This window comes from Sus scrofa, chromosome 3 (genome assembly GCF_054392235.1).
Source record: "Sus scrofa isolate SSC_HxYL_T2T_F1_AM1 chromosome 3, Sscrofa_HxYL_maternal_Yorkshire_Landrace_v2.0, whole genome shotgun sequence".
NCBI lineage: Eukaryota > Metazoa > Chordata > Mammalia > Artiodactyla > Suidae > Sus > Sus scrofa.
Window position 1 is genome coordinate 115,819,481 of NC_139385.1, and position 16,989 is coordinate 115,836,469.

General features: G+C 41.8%; 2 protein-coding genes across 15 annotated transcripts in view; one reads left to right on the plus strand and one right to left on the minus strand.

Annotated features, from left to right (window-relative positions):
• FEZ2 (fasciculation and elongation protein zeta 2) overlaps positions 1–6,536 on the plus strand; it is a 49,980-nt gene extending 43,444 nt beyond the window's left edge. For 5 of the 9 annotated variants that reach the window (XR_014842268.1, XR_014842271.1, XR_014842272.1 and 2 more), the window contains one exon: positions 2,058–2,983. Coding sequence is in view for 2 of the 9 variants with exons in the window: in XM_003125247.7 (XP_003125295.5) it covers positions 2,058–2,074 (17 nt within the window). In the remaining 7 variants the exon portion in view is untranslated. Of the gene's footprint in view, positions 1–77; positions 2,984–4,795 lie in introns of those variants that run through there. The other 4 variants (XR_014842273.1, XR_014842264.1, XR_014842265.1 and 1 more) reach the window with 2 other exon arrangements.
• The window catches only part of CRIM1 (cysteine rich transmembrane BMP regulator 1), a 204,024-nt gene continuing 190,437 nt past the window's right edge, over positions 3,403–16,989 (minus strand). For all 6 annotated transcript variants that reach the window (XM_085019582.1, XM_021087637.2, XM_021087640.2 and 3 more), the window contains 3 exons: positions 11,093–11,215; positions 7,246–7,436; positions 3,403–5,880 (listed from right to left, as the gene is read on the minus strand). In XM_085019582.1, the coding sequence (XP_084875708.1) occupies positions 5,704–5,880; positions 7,246–7,436; positions 11,093–11,215 (491 nt within the window). In that variant the 3' untranslated portion in view covers positions 3,403–5,703. The remainder of the gene's footprint in view (positions 5,881–7,245; positions 7,437–11,092; positions 11,216–16,989) is intronic.

Consider the following 16,989-nt stretch of genomic DNA (forward strand, 5'->3'; position numbering starts at 1 on the left):
ATTAAAGACACAACTAAGACTTTTCAATGAAATTATTATTATTTTGCTTTTTAGGGCTGCACCCTTGGCATATGGAGGTTCCCAGGCTAGGGGTCAAATCGGATCTGTAGCCACTGGCCTATGCCACAGCCACAGCAACGCCAGATCCGAGCCACGTCTGTGACCTACACCATAGCTCGTGGCAATGCTGGATCCTTAACCCACTGAGCAAGGCCAGGGATTGAACCTGCAACCTCATGGTTCCTAGTTGGAGTCGTTTCCGCTGCATCACAATGGGAACTGAGACATTATTTTATAAAAGGTAGATTTTTAAGGTTGCAGATCTCCAAAGCATCATAAAATGCATTTTGTAGTGTTGGCTCCAATTTTGAGAGCAGTGCTCCTCTCGTAACACTTTTCTTCTTTGGGTTCTCGCTCTTCTCCATTAAGAGTTGCTAGCTGAACAACTAGCTGATTTCTGAGATGTTAGGTAACTCAGATGGACTTTTATTCAGTCATAGCTTCACAAAGGGGGAGCCTTCAGGATAGCTGGGAGCACAACATGCATACATAAGTATTACCTGTAAGAGACCTGATGCGGGTAGCCACTAGTAGGTTAACAGGAGGGTAGAAAAAGTGAAATTGGCATGCTTGGTTTTTAATAAGCTCTGCTTTTCTGATGGAGGGCTTTTTCTTCCTGTTACATTCTGATTTTTTTTTTTTTTTTTTGTAAACCTGACATCTTTGTTTGCTTTTGTGTTGTGCTAGCATTGGTTTGAAAAGCTGGATTGTTCTGAGGTTTGTTTTTTATAGATGTGAATCAGGAATGAGATGCACATAAAGAACATGTCTTGATTTCTAATTTTAGTGGGTCCCTAGGGCACCACCAGGAGGGCCAAAGATAAAATAGCTAGAGAATACTTCGGAAGCTTATTCTGTCATTGGACTGCATGGGAGGATTTTATGACCCAGAAAATAGAGGGCTCCAGGGGAAAGTGACATTTACTTTTTCCCCTGAAAACCCAGCACTGTAACTGACGCTGCCCTGCATGCCTCCAATGCTGCTCCCTGTGCTTGGCCCCTGGCTCCCTCTGCCAGCCCAGGTCTAGCTAGACAGTACCTGCTGCTGGTGAGCTGCTTGTGGGCATGTGTTGTGGTTTTGTCTTGGCTTTGTTTTATGAGGACTGGGTGGAAAATAAGCTGGGGTTCAGACTAAAGAGTGACTCTGTAGTCTGAGAAAATGAAGAGGGATGTGTAACGTTCAGAGGAGTTCACCTGCATGGGAAGGAGATGACGGAATGTGACTTAAAATGCTGTTTTCCACCCATCCTGGAAATCCACATCCAGTTAGGGTTTCCTCTTCCTCAGTGACCAGTAGAACATTTTGCTTGGGTGGGGGTATTGCTTCCCAGGGGAGAACTCTCCTTCCACTCTCTTGGTGGGACTTTGTCCTTGTTGTCAATGCCAGTGACTATGGTTTGGCTGCTTAAATATACCACCTTCATTTTAATGTGAAGGTGAGAAGTGAAAGAAGGTAGAAAAATGGCCTTATTTGGCCTGAGAAAGATGGGATGGGTGCTGTATGGGCTACTTAGGCTTCCCTTTCTCATACCTGCTTAGCTACCCCACCGCAGCCTGCTCCCATTCCGGCCCTCAACAGCTGTACCCAAGGCTGCACTGTAGCTCTGGCTGCTGCCGTGCTGGTCCTAGACAGGGAGAAAATCATGTGCAGACACTTGGACCCATCTTTGGCTTCACCAGGGGGCCGTTTGCTGTGTTACAAGCCTCATGGTACAGGGCTAACATTATGGGCTTCTCTCTAAGTGGTACCCTAAGAGACATGGCCTTTTGGTATCTCATTTCTGGGCAATTCTAATACATGTGTCTTGAGAAAACTTTTCATTGGTGGGTACATAGCCTTTTAAAACCTTAAAATGCTACTATAGATTCTTGCATTAATGTTTAGTTCTCATTATGGAATGGTGTCTTTATATACATATAAAATATATATATACATCTTGTGTAAGTGTATACAAAATACACATTGCTATTTAAAAATTTTTTTTTTCTTCCTCTAGTTCTATGTCCTACATAGCACAGCATCCCTTCAGGAACAACTTTATCTTTCGTGGACTACAAGCTATATTTCCTATAGCATTATTCTGAAAGCTGGCTACCATTACCTTCCTGCTATTGGAAACTCAGGACACTTGAACTTGGGTTTGTGATTCAGTATTACTAGATCATGTCCTAATTCTTTATATTATCAACGAAGAGAAATATGGCACTATTTTGAATTCTAGAGATGGTTTTTCGTTAAATACTAACAATTGCGAACTCTTCTCCAGCTTTATAGAGGGGGAGTGATGTTAATTGTCCATGTGCAGTTAGAGTTTACATCAGCTGACAGTACGCCGATCTGAGTTTTTATGGCTTTCTAGATCTAAACTGCACTCACTTGAGAACTAGATTAAAGCACTGAGAGATTTATACTATAGCTATTCTTTGGTGATGGCAAGAACCAACTCTGGTTTTTTTATAAGAGAATTGTCAGTATAAATATTACCTACCAGTATTGTCCAGAGAGACTGAAACTTGGGTTGTTCTTGGAAGAAGGGAAACCAGAATATGCATTATTTTAATACTTAGTAACTAACACTTGGAGATGACTGATTTTAGAGGCTGCTGTGTGTTTCACCATTGTTCAAATTTTAACCATTAGGATGCCATTCAGAATCTTGTATTGTTTAATTTTAGAGGGTTAAATGTTTCATTTCACCTGTCTGCGAAGAAGTGTCCTTTACAAGGATAAGGTGCTTAAGAAACAGTATGCTGTCGCAGCCCATTTCCTTTTACTGTGTTGTATTTTATTCATGCCTGTGTGTTCTCCTAAAGTGCTAATTCTAGAAACAGCCATTCATGGATACATCACTAGTCATGAAACACTTTTGCCAGTTCCAATCAAGTCAACCCCATTTAATAAATGTTGGGGAAAAAAAGGTAATACACGCTTGAGAGCTTTATTTTTGAGTTTTTGATTTTTTTTCACCTCCCTTAACAGTGCCGGATTCGTCCCCTTACCATTCCACACACAGTCCATCACTACAGCGTGTGAGCTGGTGAAATCTTGATTAGCCTCCTGGGGGCTGGGGTGGGGACGTGGGGTGCACCTTTTTTACATGTATTCCTTGGGAGAGGCATGTCTTTTGAGAGAAGCACTGGGGCTGCTTGTGATGCTGGAGGCTCATGGAGCTGACAATCTTAAAAGGACAATTCATCTTCCTCCCCTCAGACACAGGATCTTTTTTTGAAAGTGACACTGTATAATGTAGATTCGAAGTGTTTACTGGCTGCCCAGAAACAAGGTACAGGTAATTCTTTTACAGCCTTGTTTTTTGAAGAAAACAAACTGTACAACTACGGTGCACTCCAAGTGCCATATATCTATTTTATTTTTTCAGGAAATTATATTTTTCTTTTACAGAGCACAACAGGAACCAAAGTAAAAGAGTAATAGATACAGCACTCAGGATAAATCATATCTTTAAAATAATAATAAAAAAAATTTACACCTTGTCCTATATCCTGTTAGTATTTTCATAATATGGCCATGATTGGAAAAAAAAAAAAAACAAAAAGCAAGCATTTACAATTTTTTGGATACTTTTTATGCCAGGAATGGATTAATTGTCAACAAAAATTTTATATTAATCAGGCTGATGTAAATCTATTTTGGTAACATATCATTAACAAATTTATTTTGGAAATAGATAAAAATATTGCCCCTTGATAATAAATCTTTTTTCTTTGACGCAAACAGCTAGAACACCTTTTTCTTTTCCTTTTTTTGATATTCTAAGACAAAAGAAATGGTTAATCTTCAGATTAATAAATTAGGTCATTATAATAATAAATTAATTTTTTTTTAAAGTTCAGCAACCTCTGTCCAAGTATTTACAACAATACTTGAAAGTTCCTTTACAAAACAGAACACATTTTCTTTTCACATTAAGCATACTGGGTATCTGTGTCTTTCACAACAAGCATTTTTAAAAGAAAAATCAATGCAACAAATGGGTAATTAGTATAAAAGTGCTAAGAGCTGTTTGAAAAGTTAACACTATAGTATACAGTCAGTTATATCTGAGGCAAACTACAACAAACTTCCAGCTTATTATGGACAATATTCCAGTAGTTGTTTCAAACAGTTGTTTGAAAAAAATAAAATCCAGGAGCTGATTAGTGATACAGATAAACTGCCGTCAATGTCTCTGGCCAGTAAGCAAATTGAAAAACGAAGCAAATCCAAATGAGGAAGATTTTTAGTAAAGGAATACCTTCTCCATAGCAGGTGTGATGCTGACTGCTCAGGGCATGTGCACACACACATACAAACACACACACACATACTCACATCTCTTTCCAACTAAACTGCAGGTAGAATGAGATTTTTTTGTGTTAATCAAAAATTTGTAAGTGATCCAAAGCATTGATATGGAATGCCTGTTTGTTTTTGTTCTGGTTAAAATCTCATAAAAATACATTCAACAGGAAAACATAAATTGTATGTGTATAAATATATATGTATATATATATATTATATACACACGCACACAAATACTTTTGTTTTTCTGAAGCATAAGATAGTTACATAAATATTCCTATAATTGCTAAAGTTTAAAGAGGCATAATTTTTTTTTGAGCTTCAACAAAGGTGCTTGAATAATATACAATTAAAATGAAGTAGTTTCTATTTTGTAGAATCAGTATATAAGGAAAAATAAAATCCCCAAACAGTCTTTTTTTTTTTTTTAAGTTTCTTAAGCTAGAGCGTCAACAAAAACTATGAACAACCAACAACAGAACAGAACGAAGCAACAACAAACAAGGAGGTATAGCCCCTGGAAATGCCTGGCATCCTTCACCCTCTCCTCCTTCCTGCCATGCTGCTGTAAGAAAAGCTCCAGTGCTCACATCAAGAAACGACTCGGGTCTCATTCATTTGCTGACTTTGCTAGGAACTGGCTGATTGGCTTGGAAGAAAAAGAAAGCAGCAAAAAAGTATAACTGTATATATCCTTAATCACCTGCTTTAGAGAAATGCCACTACCCCATTTCTCTGGCTTCCTCGCCGCCTACTGCAGCTACTGACTGGATAGAAAAGAAGCTTGTGGCTTTAGGCCTGGGATGGCTATCGAAAGGTTCTGATGCACTTATCTGGTAGTCTAAGGTGGCTATGGCAGCTTTTTTTTTTTTTGTTTTCCTGCTCACTCAGGCCTGAGCTTTGCAGCAACCAGTGCAGTCTTCCAAGCAACAGGAAAAATACCCTCTGGGCCACTGGACTGCTTTTATTTGACTGGATTTCTCTCCGAGCCAAGCTGACCAGTTTGTCTTCCCAACACCTCCCTCCCACCCATGTTCCCCAACCAAACTCACTGTCCCCGCCCCCAAGTATCTCTACAGCTATATTACAAGCAAATACATCTTAGCAACTCGAAAACCTTTGGTTCTAAGAAAACACTTGGTCAGTTATCTTGAGGAAGAGTGGGAATGCTTGTTCTGCACACTGCTGTAGACAGAGCCCATCCCAGTAAGTTCTCAGCGCTGTACATCAAGTCACAATCCAACACAATCCACTAAGCAAGTGCACAAATTCTAGTTTACTTTTAAGAGCAGGTTTAGTCGTTTTTCTGTCTTTCAAAACCTCATCCAAGTTGCCTGGCTTCACACTGTTTGGTAGAAGTTGTCTGCCTGTAGGTGGTTCTGTCTTTGCATGCTGTAGAAGCCACTGAGCCTCGCATCCGGTTCTGCGATTCTCAGCATCCTCTGGGAGCTGTCCACCTGGACACGGGCTCCTTTCTTGCAGTCCACGGATACCAGGTGATTATTTAAGGAAGAAGGCTGTTTAATGGGAAGAGGGAAAATCCACAAAGCATTAGCCTTACGCACTCAAATCAACCCATATGTAGGACCTCATTCGGGTGAGCTAACAGCTTTACAGCACACAGACGGGCAGACGATGTGGGGTTTACAGCCTGTTCGAGCGCCAACTATATACGTATGAGGGATACTGACACACTGTTTAAAAGTGAAATGTCAAACAGGGAGGAGATGAAGGAACTGAGACAATATTGAAGTGACATCATTATTTTCAAATCTTTCAAGTACAGAAGAGTGCTTAAGAGGGCCGATGGGTGAGTGGAAGGTACCAGACAGGTAGATGTTAAGATAAACAGACACTTGTAAATCACTCAGGCTGCAAAGTGAGCATCCCAGGTCGGTCCAGCCCATCATATCCAGGCATCCACACACACTATGAGCAGCCCCAGCCCAGCTTTGCAGGGGGGAGCCATGTCTTGCATGCTCTGTATCCTGACCCAGCATGTGCCCTGCCCAGAGGTTATGCCCAGTGCATACTTGTCAAAAGAAAATCAGAGGCAGGTTAAGTATCTGCCAGGACTTTTATGTGAAAGGGTTATCTGGATGATAAATTGGCTGTTTATAGTTCTTAAGGGTGTATGGCTTTTTCTTTAGTAAAAACCAGACTGCAAAAAGCATCAGTTTTGGCAAGATCTGTGATTTCCCTTCATGAAAATGAATTCTTTCCTGCCTTATAAATAGGGAGATTGAAGTGCTTTGTGTTTGTATTGACAACAGATACATACTCTTTTCCCTCAAGATGAAATCTGCCTCTCTCCATCCTGTCTGGAATTATTTCACACAATCTCTTCATCCTTTGCTAGCTTTGCCCTGTCTGCTTGGCTGTGATGCATCTCCCTGTCCTCTGGACTTGGTACACACTCATGATCTTTAGCTTTCCTCTTGTCCTTTCCTGAGTGTTCCCTCCCTGCGCTTGTGATTTTTTTTTTTCCTTTCCCAATTCTGAGTGGATAGATAATTGAGAAATACCAGGTGATCAGGTTTTAATCTCTAATATAAACAACAATGACTCAGGGGTGTTTGCTTATTTGAAAACTCTAAAGTAAATCCAGGAAATTGGATCTGTGAAAGGTCAGGATTCATTAACCAGTGGAAATGGAGAATTCATCCAGTGACTGATCCAGCCCTGGGCAAATGGTATATAGCTCATCACCACAGCTTAATGTGCATTTGAGGCTATGAAGAGCAAAGGAAAATTTCACTGGCTAATAGAGCAGATATCAAGCAATTTAAGGAAACAGAAGCATGCAGACTTTGGAAAGTCTTGATCAAAAACTTGAGGAAAGTTTGATCATTCAAGAGGTTGAAACTTTGTCAGGACAATACCTTAGTTGGTGTTCGATACCAGCAAAGCAGTGGTATCCACTGTTTCTTCTGATTGATGAAGAGGAACGCTATTATAATAGAGAGGCCTATTATTATGGGAACCACAACCGAGGCAATGGAGTCCAGCGAAGAATCTTCACCTGAATGCAGCCTGTTGTTGTCTCTGTAATCTACCTGGAGGTGACCCATGTCTAGGAAACAAAACATGATAAGCATTTATCACCCAAACCAGAATTTTAAAGGATATTTTAATTTACACTGTAAATAGAGATCAGAAACTTGTTTTTATTGCTGCCCAATACTTTAAGGCTAAAACATGATTAAAGTTTAACGTGGATTCAAAAAGCTCTTATGAGAAGGCAGAGCTCTTAGGGATGGATGTAAGCAAAGGAAATACTAGGGTGAGGTTAATAATTAGGCAGGATGATGCTAATTCTAGCTACTCAAGAAAATAAGAAAATTCTTACCTAGACTTTAAAAAATAACTAAAATTAGACTGCTAAAAATATTTTGATTAATGTTAACCTATATGCTCTTATAAGATTTCGAAGCAGAAACATGAGGCTTAGCTCCCTGCTTACTAGCAAACAGGAGACTATGGCAAAGTATATGCCTCTACTTACTGGTGGAGTAGTGTCCTGGTAAAAAAATCAAGCCAGAATCAAGAGCTTGGTCTCTTGGTTGATATTCTGGTTCACTATGCTTTAAGCAAAAATAGTTTACTTTTCATAAACTTGTTGATAACTCACTGGACCTATTAGATCATTTCCCTGCCTGAGTTAATATACTGCACAAGGGACATTTAATTTTGCTCTTATAGACGAAGGTCTTTTTGTTCCTTTAAATCATCATTCTTGCAATGAGCACTGCAAACAGAGATGACAAAGTTAAATTTACACCAATCAAGGGAACTCTCTGGAAATGTCGTTATTTTTCTTTTATTTAGTTTCAAGTAAACCACTGTAGTCAGGATGTCTACATGCATCAAAGACCAGGTTAGTAAAAGATGCAGGACACACAATATCAGAAGAACTTGGTTTTCTTAAAATTTTTTTAAATTTTAATTTTTTGTGGCCATGCCTGCAGCATGTGGAGTTTTCTAGGCCAGGGATCAAACGCATGCCACAACAGTGACAATACCAGATCTTTAACTTCTGGGCCACTGGGGAACTCCAAAGGACTTGCTTTTATTTATTTATTAAAAAAAAAAAAAAACCAAAAACTTTTTTTTTTGGTCTTTTTAGTGCCACACTCACAGCACATGGAGTTTCCCAGGCCAGAGGTCGAATCAGAGCGGTTGCCGCTGGCCAAGGCCACAGAAATGCCAGATGCGAGCTGCATCTGTGACCTACACCACAACTCATGGCAACGCCAGATCCTTAACCCACTGAATCAGGCCAGGGATTGAACCTGTGTCCTCATGGATACTAATTAGATTTGTTTCTGCTGAACCACAATGGGAACTCCAGGACTTGCTTTTAAATTGTTCTGCAAACTCAGTTCATGAAGTAGCACAGTTTTGTGATATTAATACTGATCTATAATTTAAACTCAGATTTTTATTAATATGTTTCTATGTGTACGTGGGGGGATTGGAAGAAGAGAACCTTCCTAGTCATTTTAGCCAGTGTAGATGATGATACTCTATAGGAAGGGGAAAAAAAGGAACGTATTTGTTAGCATCAAGAAAAATGCCAGTAGTTCCCACCATGGCTCAGCAGATTAAGAACCCGATGTTGTCTCTGTGAGGATGTTGCTTTGATCCCTGGCCCTGCTTACCACTAAGGATCCAGCTTTGGTGCAAGCTGCAGCATAGGTCACAGAGGAAGGCTTGGTTCTGGTGTTGCCGTGGCTGTGGTGTAACCTCAGCGGCAGCTCCAATTCAACCCCTACCTTGGGAACTTCCATACACCACAGGTGTGACTATAAAAGGAAAAAAAGAAAAAGAAAAAAAAGAAAAAGAAACAAAAAAGCCAAAGGTAAAAGTAATATTTTACCGATGAATTCAAGTTTCAAACACACAATGAATGAAGAATGAATTTTTTTTTGTCTTTTCAGGGCAGCAGTCGCAGTGTATGGAGATTCCCAGGCTAGGGGTCAAATTTGAGCTGTAGCTGCTGGCCTACACCACAGCCACAGCAACACCAGATCCAAGCCATGTCTGCGACCTACACCACAGCTCATAGCAATGCTAGATCCTTAACCCACTGAGCAAGGCCAGGGATTGAACATGCATCCTCATGGATGCTAGTCAGATTTGTTCCCACTGAGCCATGATGGGAACTCCAAGAATGAATTTTTACCTTCCCACATTCCAAATAATATTGGAAGCAGTATTGGAATATGTGTCATCAAGAAAATTAAAAAGTAGTTCATTTGTGGCTCAGCAGATTAAAGACCCAACATTGTCTCTATAAGGATGCAGGTTTGATCCCCGGCCTCACTCAGTGGGTTAAAGATCGGACATGGCCACAAGCTGTGGCGTAGCTCACAGATGCAGCTTGGATCAGGTATTGCTGAGGCTATGGCATTAGCCTCTGATGCAGCTCTGATTTTCCATATGCTACAGGTGAGGCCATAAAAAGTTGAAAAAAGGGAAGGAAAATCTTGAGGAAAGGAAAGGAAAATGAAGTTCAACTGAGGCCTATTTACAAAACTGAGTACTTAAATTCTGTTTTGATGCTAAAAGCAGGCCATAAAATTTACCTTTGAGCTTCCTACCAGCCAGAGCAAAAAAGGAAACAAGCATCATCAATAAAACTCACAAGATCTTTAAGATGAAAATAAATCTGTTGCTTAGGAGAAGCATGTATTTACTTGCTACTGACACATGAGGAATTTCTTCTTGGATCTTCATAATAGAGAAGTATGCACAGTCCTCAACATATTATAAAATAGGGCTATTCTTATGATCAAGCTCAGTATCCAGAACACTGTGTGGCAATAATTATTGACTGAATGACTGTAAACACAATGCTAAAGCACCATTCAGTCAGAGCAATTAAATCAGGAGCCAAAACACCAGGTCCAGGAATTTGGCTCTCTGGTCATCTGGCTTGATCCAAGCAAAGCACTTAAAATATCTAGAGTAACAGAACGTTAATCTCTCAAGCAATGAACCTGGCTTCTTCCAAAAGAACTATAAAAATTATATAGCAATGATTTTGAAAATGTCCTTGGAGTAGACAGGAGGCAGTACTGAGTCATGGTTAAGAGTGTGCTTATACTATTTTGATCAAGAGACCTACTTTTATAGAAAAGGCAGGCTTGACAGGAACTTGGCCTTGCTTTACCATTTAGCTGCTGAGAGATAGAATAACATCTCTATTACACACAACTAAAAGGACAGAGCAAGGGGAAAAAAGCATGGAATAAACCTGATGAGTGGAAAAATCAACACATTAGTAAAAAATTAAACTTCCCATGGAGTGAAAACTACCTGGAAATAGAGGGTAACCTAATGCATACATGTTTAGTACAGAATCCATGGGGACAAGTGAATAATTTATCATTCCTCTGTTACCAAAGTTTATTCACCTACATAACATCTGAGAGATGGCTTAGAAATTCCAGATACCAAGGCTCTTAGGACCAAGAACGTATTTCTTTCTATCAACACTTAAGTGTCTGAGCATGTGGGGCCAGAAAGGAGGCATTTTACCCAGTTACCTGCAGAGTTATTTCATCATCCTAGGTTGTTAAATATGTTAGAGCTAAGCAGTTATGTTATCTGAACTTCCCTGGGCATGCGATTTATAACATTGCCCAAAAGTTCTGGGGGAAAAAAAAAAAAAAAGGTAAACTATATACACAAGACTAGACAGATCTCAACTGACTTGGCACTTACCTTTGGGGAGATGGATAATGTCATTTTCACTAGGTGTGGGCCACAGGGGGACTTCCAGGTCAATCTCTCCACGATGATTTGTCTTCTCAATGGGTATATTGGTTGGTTCTGGGACATACATTTCTGAAAGAAAAGGATTATTTTTTCATAAGAGACAATGGAGGGGCCACTCAGTGTTGACATTCATTTCCTCAATCAAATGGATGGTGCATTCAATTTAATCCAACACAATACAAAATGTTCTGGGACATCAAAGACCCAGTTTCTGCATTGACATCATTAATGCTAGAGAGTCACTAGCTTGGCAGGGGTGGGAAACATGTCCTCTAATCATTTAAAAGGGGGAAAAAGGTTTACTCCTCCATGCCTTTTCATGACAGACGGTGCTGGCTTTATAGGTTTGTGCAAGTTGAAACAGAAGACTTCTTTTACTTTCCACCAGTTAAATATTATACTTTAATAACTTGCTTTTTAATCCATTTATATGAAATATGTGACAGGAAGTGAAAAAGTTAAAGCATCTTCCATTCTTTATTCGTTTTCTCCTCAATGGAGATGGACGTGGGCAGACCTTGTAAGGAGCTGCCTGGCTTAAGTCTTAAATGTCTGCTGTGTTACTCCTGGAACCATGCAGACTGGAAATTGATCTTGAGTAAATATATTTAGATTATCTAATTTGATCATATTGACACTGTGGCCAATAAGCTACTATAACATGAAACCAAACTGAGAAGAATGATACTCTTTAATCCCAAATACCAAAGATTTTTTGGTGTTTTAAGTTCTTAAGGGACTGTGAGAAAATCCAAAGCTTTCCTTGGCTCCTACATATTGTCTATCCTTACTTCATCCAGCTAACAAAAACTAGTCAATTGTTAGAGAAATAATTCTTAAGAACCTCCACCTTCAAACTATGACAACAGTCTGCACTAATTGTGTTCTTCTTCTTGGCCAGGTCCTGCCACATTATTTACTGATTTTTATAATAAGGTTTCCCAACATTGTTTATTAGTGAGTGTTTAGTATTGCCAAACAGCCTCGTTTAGTCCAAAATAAAATACATGAAATATGTTATTTAAGTTAAAATAAAATCATCCTCTCTGTTTAGAGTGATCACTGTCCTTCCCAAATAACCAGCCTTTTTAGGAACTGAACCTTAAGATAAATCTGAGAGAAGAAAAGCATGATAGAGAAGAGAGTACATGCTAAGCTCCCACTATGAGTTAACTGAGTACCTGCTGGGGAAATAAACTCAGAAAAATGAAGCAAATTGCCCGAGAAGATGCATCTAGGAACCAGGAGAGCTGGGCTTCAAATCCAGTTCTGTGTTTCTAAAGCCCAGGTCTTTCCGCTGCCCCCAGAGAATAAAGTCACTTTGGCTTTTACTTTCTTACGTAAATTATGAGACCACAGACACAGCACTATACACTCTTAAGAGTTTTGAAAGGTTCAATGGGCCCCTGGGACTCTTAGAATTAAAAAGAGAATTTGCCAAAAACATTTTCATTTACTGAGGCAGGGCCATGAGTACAGACCAGGGATCCCCAAACTTATCCATCATATCTGAATCACCCAAGGAGCTTAGAAAAATGTGATGACCCTCGCAGTCCTGACTTTGGTAGGTCCAGGCTGGCTGATTCTGATGACAGTGTAGGGGGATGTTTAGCTCGCTTACTGAGACACCCCGGTATGTGAATTTTCTGGAGGAATTTGGGAAGAAAACCCCCCTTGATGTTTTTGGTACATCTTTCAGCACCACGGTACCCAGAAATCCTGCCTTGCCTGGTCCAGCACACAGCACTAATAAGCCCTCCTATCACATCCGGGGCTGGCTGGCCACTGCCTTCTGGGGCCTCGAGAGAAAAGGCGAATGTGAGATCTGTGCCAAAAACCTGTAAATGTCAGCAGCTAAGTAGCAAAGACCTCCGAGGAGGCCCCTGAGGCTGGGATCAATTCAGTTCAGCTCAGGGTCTTTCCTGGGTGAGAATTGAGGAGAAGCGGCTGTGAAATTTTTGTGCCTCGAACCAGCCTACAGGCAGCTTGCAGCGCGAAAGCCCGCAGACAACAGAAACTGGACAGTGTGAGTCCTCTTCCCACAGATGTGTAGCAAGGTTCTACTGGGCAACAGCGGAAAAGTTGGAAGGATCTGCCCAGGACAGAGGAGGACATCTTCCTGCGTGATAATCACCATTGTTCAGTAAGTATTTCCCAAGTACTTCCTACATGGCAAGCACTGGCCTGAGTTCTGGGGATAGAGCTGTGAGCAAGACCAGTCCTGCCCTCGTGGGCCTCTCAGGAGGAGTTAACTTCTCACTGTCTGCCAGCTCACAGCCTGTCCTCTGGGTCAGTTTGTGCCACTCAATTCAGTTCAGCTCTGATTAAAATCCACCCAATGCTGCCTCCTTTATCACCAAATACTCAAAAGCTCTAGTTCAGGGCCCGCAAGTCTAAGGGGAGAGGGTCTTTTTCCCTTTAATGTGAACTTGAGAGGGAAGCTACCTTTGAGCAGTTTTTCCAAAAAAGGATAAATCTTTCAGCAAAGAACTGCTTAGAGAAACAAAAAGAAGTGTGGGTGCTGCTGCATTTCCATGCCTCCCATGGCCAGACACTGCATTCACCCCAACTCTAAAATAGAACGCTTCTGGCATTTACCGCCAGAGCCTTGACAGCTGCTGACACTGTGGATGACAGGGCCAGGGGAGTAACGCAGAACTTCATCTGGCCAGGCTGCCTAGATCAAGGCCATTTGGTCACAATTAAGAATTACGCCTGGGGTCAGACTCAATCTGAACTTCAGAGCAACCTAAGACAACTTGCCGAGAATGTGTTTCACATTCAGAGGCACCTGGCACATTGTAAGAGCCACTCTCTTTAAAATGTCCTTTCTGGAATATGGGGCAGGATGCTTACAAGGTGACAGCACCATCTTTGGGGAGTTGGAACCATACGCCAACTTAGGACTGGGACTCCCAGTCTTCTGCTAATTAGCTGCATGGCTTTGGATAATTAACTTTTCTGACACTCAGTTTTCTATAAAATGGGACAAGCACAAACCAGCGAATCAGCTCACAGGTCAGGTGTACATATCCAAAGATGTCAGAGGGGGAAGTGCTTTGCAGGGGTGAGGCTATTCAGAATGTTAGCTGACGTGTGTAGAGGACTAAGCCAAGCAGCCTGAGCCATCAAGATGAGACGTGGAAATGTGAAGCTTCAGTGAAGGGCCTTGACCAACATCACACAGAGATCCTGGGACAGGGATCCAGGCTTCTCAATAGGCTGTGCTTAGTCAAATGTAAGGTGACAGAGGTCGACTGACTGCAAAATTTGCTGAAATAAGATGGAGACATGATTCATCAACAATACCTCAGATACAGAAAGGAGTTAATAGAAATTAACTTCAATGCAACAGTAAGGGCTGACTGAGAAGTCACTGGATAAATCTTTTTTTTTTTTTTTGCTTTTGTCTTTTTAGGGCCACACCCACAGCATGTGGAGGTTTCCAGGCCAGGGGTCGAATTGGAGCTACAGCTGCCGGCCTGCGCCAGAGCCACAGCAACCCCAGATCTGAGCTGCGTCTGTGACCTACACCACAGCTCACGGCAACACCAGATCCTTAACCCACTGAGCGAGGTCAGGGATTGAACCCGCAACCTCATGGTTCCTAGTCGGATTGGTTTCCACTGCGCCACAACGGGAATTTCTTTTTTTTTTTTTTTTCCTCCCCCTTTCCCTTATTAAACTCATAACCGAGAACAGTGACTCTTTAGTTCCATTCCTACCACCACCACCTCATCAGGGTCCTTATCATCACACACCTGGGACACCTATAATGCAAGTCACAGGTATCCCGGCCTCAGGTCTCTGCCTGCTTCAGGCCCTCCTGCAGATCACCATTAGTCTCCCTGAAGCACCTCCACGATGTGTTTCATCTGCTCACAAATGCGCCTCCTCACAAAGGATAAAGTCCACCTTTTCATCTGACATTTAAGGCCCTAAAACTCTTGGACAAAGCCATTCTTTTCTGTCCTGACCTCTTGCTCCTAGAACTCTCTAGTCCAGGGGCACCTGGCCTTGACCTTTCCGTCTCTGGGTCTTTGATCAGATTACCCTCTTCTCTCCAATGAAGAGAGCCCATCTGTCCTTCAAAGCCTCTAAGACCTCTCATTCCACAGGCAAATCCTATTTGTGAACTCAGCATTCATGGTCTGTGGCTGAGTTCTGTAACCACTATCTCCAATTCACTTCTTCCCCTTCTCTCCGGAAGCCACACCAAGAAGACTTGGCTGCCGTCGCTGTACGGAAACAACTCGTGTCAAGATGACTAGGACAATGCTAAGCGCAGATCTGACATCACCCATCGGCATTTCTTTCTCCATGTGGCTCCCAGGGCACAGCTCTTGCAGTTTCATCCTGTGTGGAGGGGGCCCCCTCTTCTGTTTCCTGTGCTGGTCCCTCCTCACCGGCCTGGATTCCCACAGGTGGGTGATCACTGGGCTCAGTCCCTGGCTCCCTTTTCTACTCTATCTCCACTCACTCCTTGGGTGACCTCATCCCGTCTCAAGGCGTAAAAACCACCTAGGGCTGACAAAGTTCAAGTTTATCAATCCTTTTCCAATCTTTCTCCTGAACTCCAGAGAGATATTCACTGCCTATTCAGTATCTCCACTTAGATGTCCAATGGAGATGTCAAACTAAAAATGACCCAGGCCAAACTGATTCTGCCCCAGAGCCACAACCCCATGTTTTAGTCAAAAGCATTAGTCGTCATCCTTGGGGTCTCTCTTCCACTCACTCCTCACATTGCGTCCACATCCTATGGATTCTTCCCTTTCCCTAAAATGGGAACCCAGCCACTTCTCTCACCTCCATAGCTTCTGCCCTGGTCCAAGCTGTGCTCGGCTCCCACTTGGATCACTGGTCTCCCTGCTTCCACTCTTGCAAGTCACATCTCATCGCTCCTCTGCTCAAAACCCTCCGGAGTTTCTATCTCACCCAATAAAATCCTACAATCGCTAGGAGATCTCATGTTTAGGCCCATGACTACTTCTCTGCTTGCCTCTCGTTACTCTTTCTGCTCATGGGGTCCCATCCACACAGCACCTCCCCGCCTCATGGAATGTTCATGGAGTGTTCCCAACCCAGGATTTTGTCCTGCTTCTACCCAACATTCTGCCTCTACCTCTTGATTCCTACCATTCTTCTGGGTTCCTGTATAAATGTCATCTGATTAGTGAGGTTGTCCTGGATCATGAAAACACCCTGTTCCCTCTCCTGCCCAGTCTCCTCCATCTTCCCTGGTCTCACTGTGCATTTCTTTGTGGCTGCTGTCCTCACCTTGTATGCTATTACTGTTGACTTGCTTGCTGCCTATTTCTCCCTAAGAAAACAGCAGCTCTGCATGGACAGGGACCTGGCTGGATTCACTGCTACCTCCCCAGAGCCTCAAACGGTACTTGCACAGAGCAGGCACAAAATCAACCTTGGGTGACTAAATATGGTCAAGTTTCACCATTTATATTATTAAAAGCAAATTACCGGGAAAACTGGTATGAAACCCCTGACACCATGTATGTACTAGATAAAGCAATCCCAATGCAGTGAGAAAATGTATGCTCTTCCTCATCTCATGGAAAACATTTAAGGATTTCATTTTTCCCCATGTGATTCAACATCATGGAAGTGAACTTCTGATTCTCAATCTATACCTTAAACAAGGCCAAGGAGACTAAACTACAAAAAGCACCCAACCAAGGGATCTGAAAAGGGCTCGCCTTCTGACCTGGCAGAACAGCTCCTCCTTTTTCAGGACCATTTTTAGAAGTGCCCAGTTAGGACTAGTTTGCATAATTCCTCAACAAAAGGCAAAGGTGTGCAGAGTTCATTGAAACTCTTTGGGT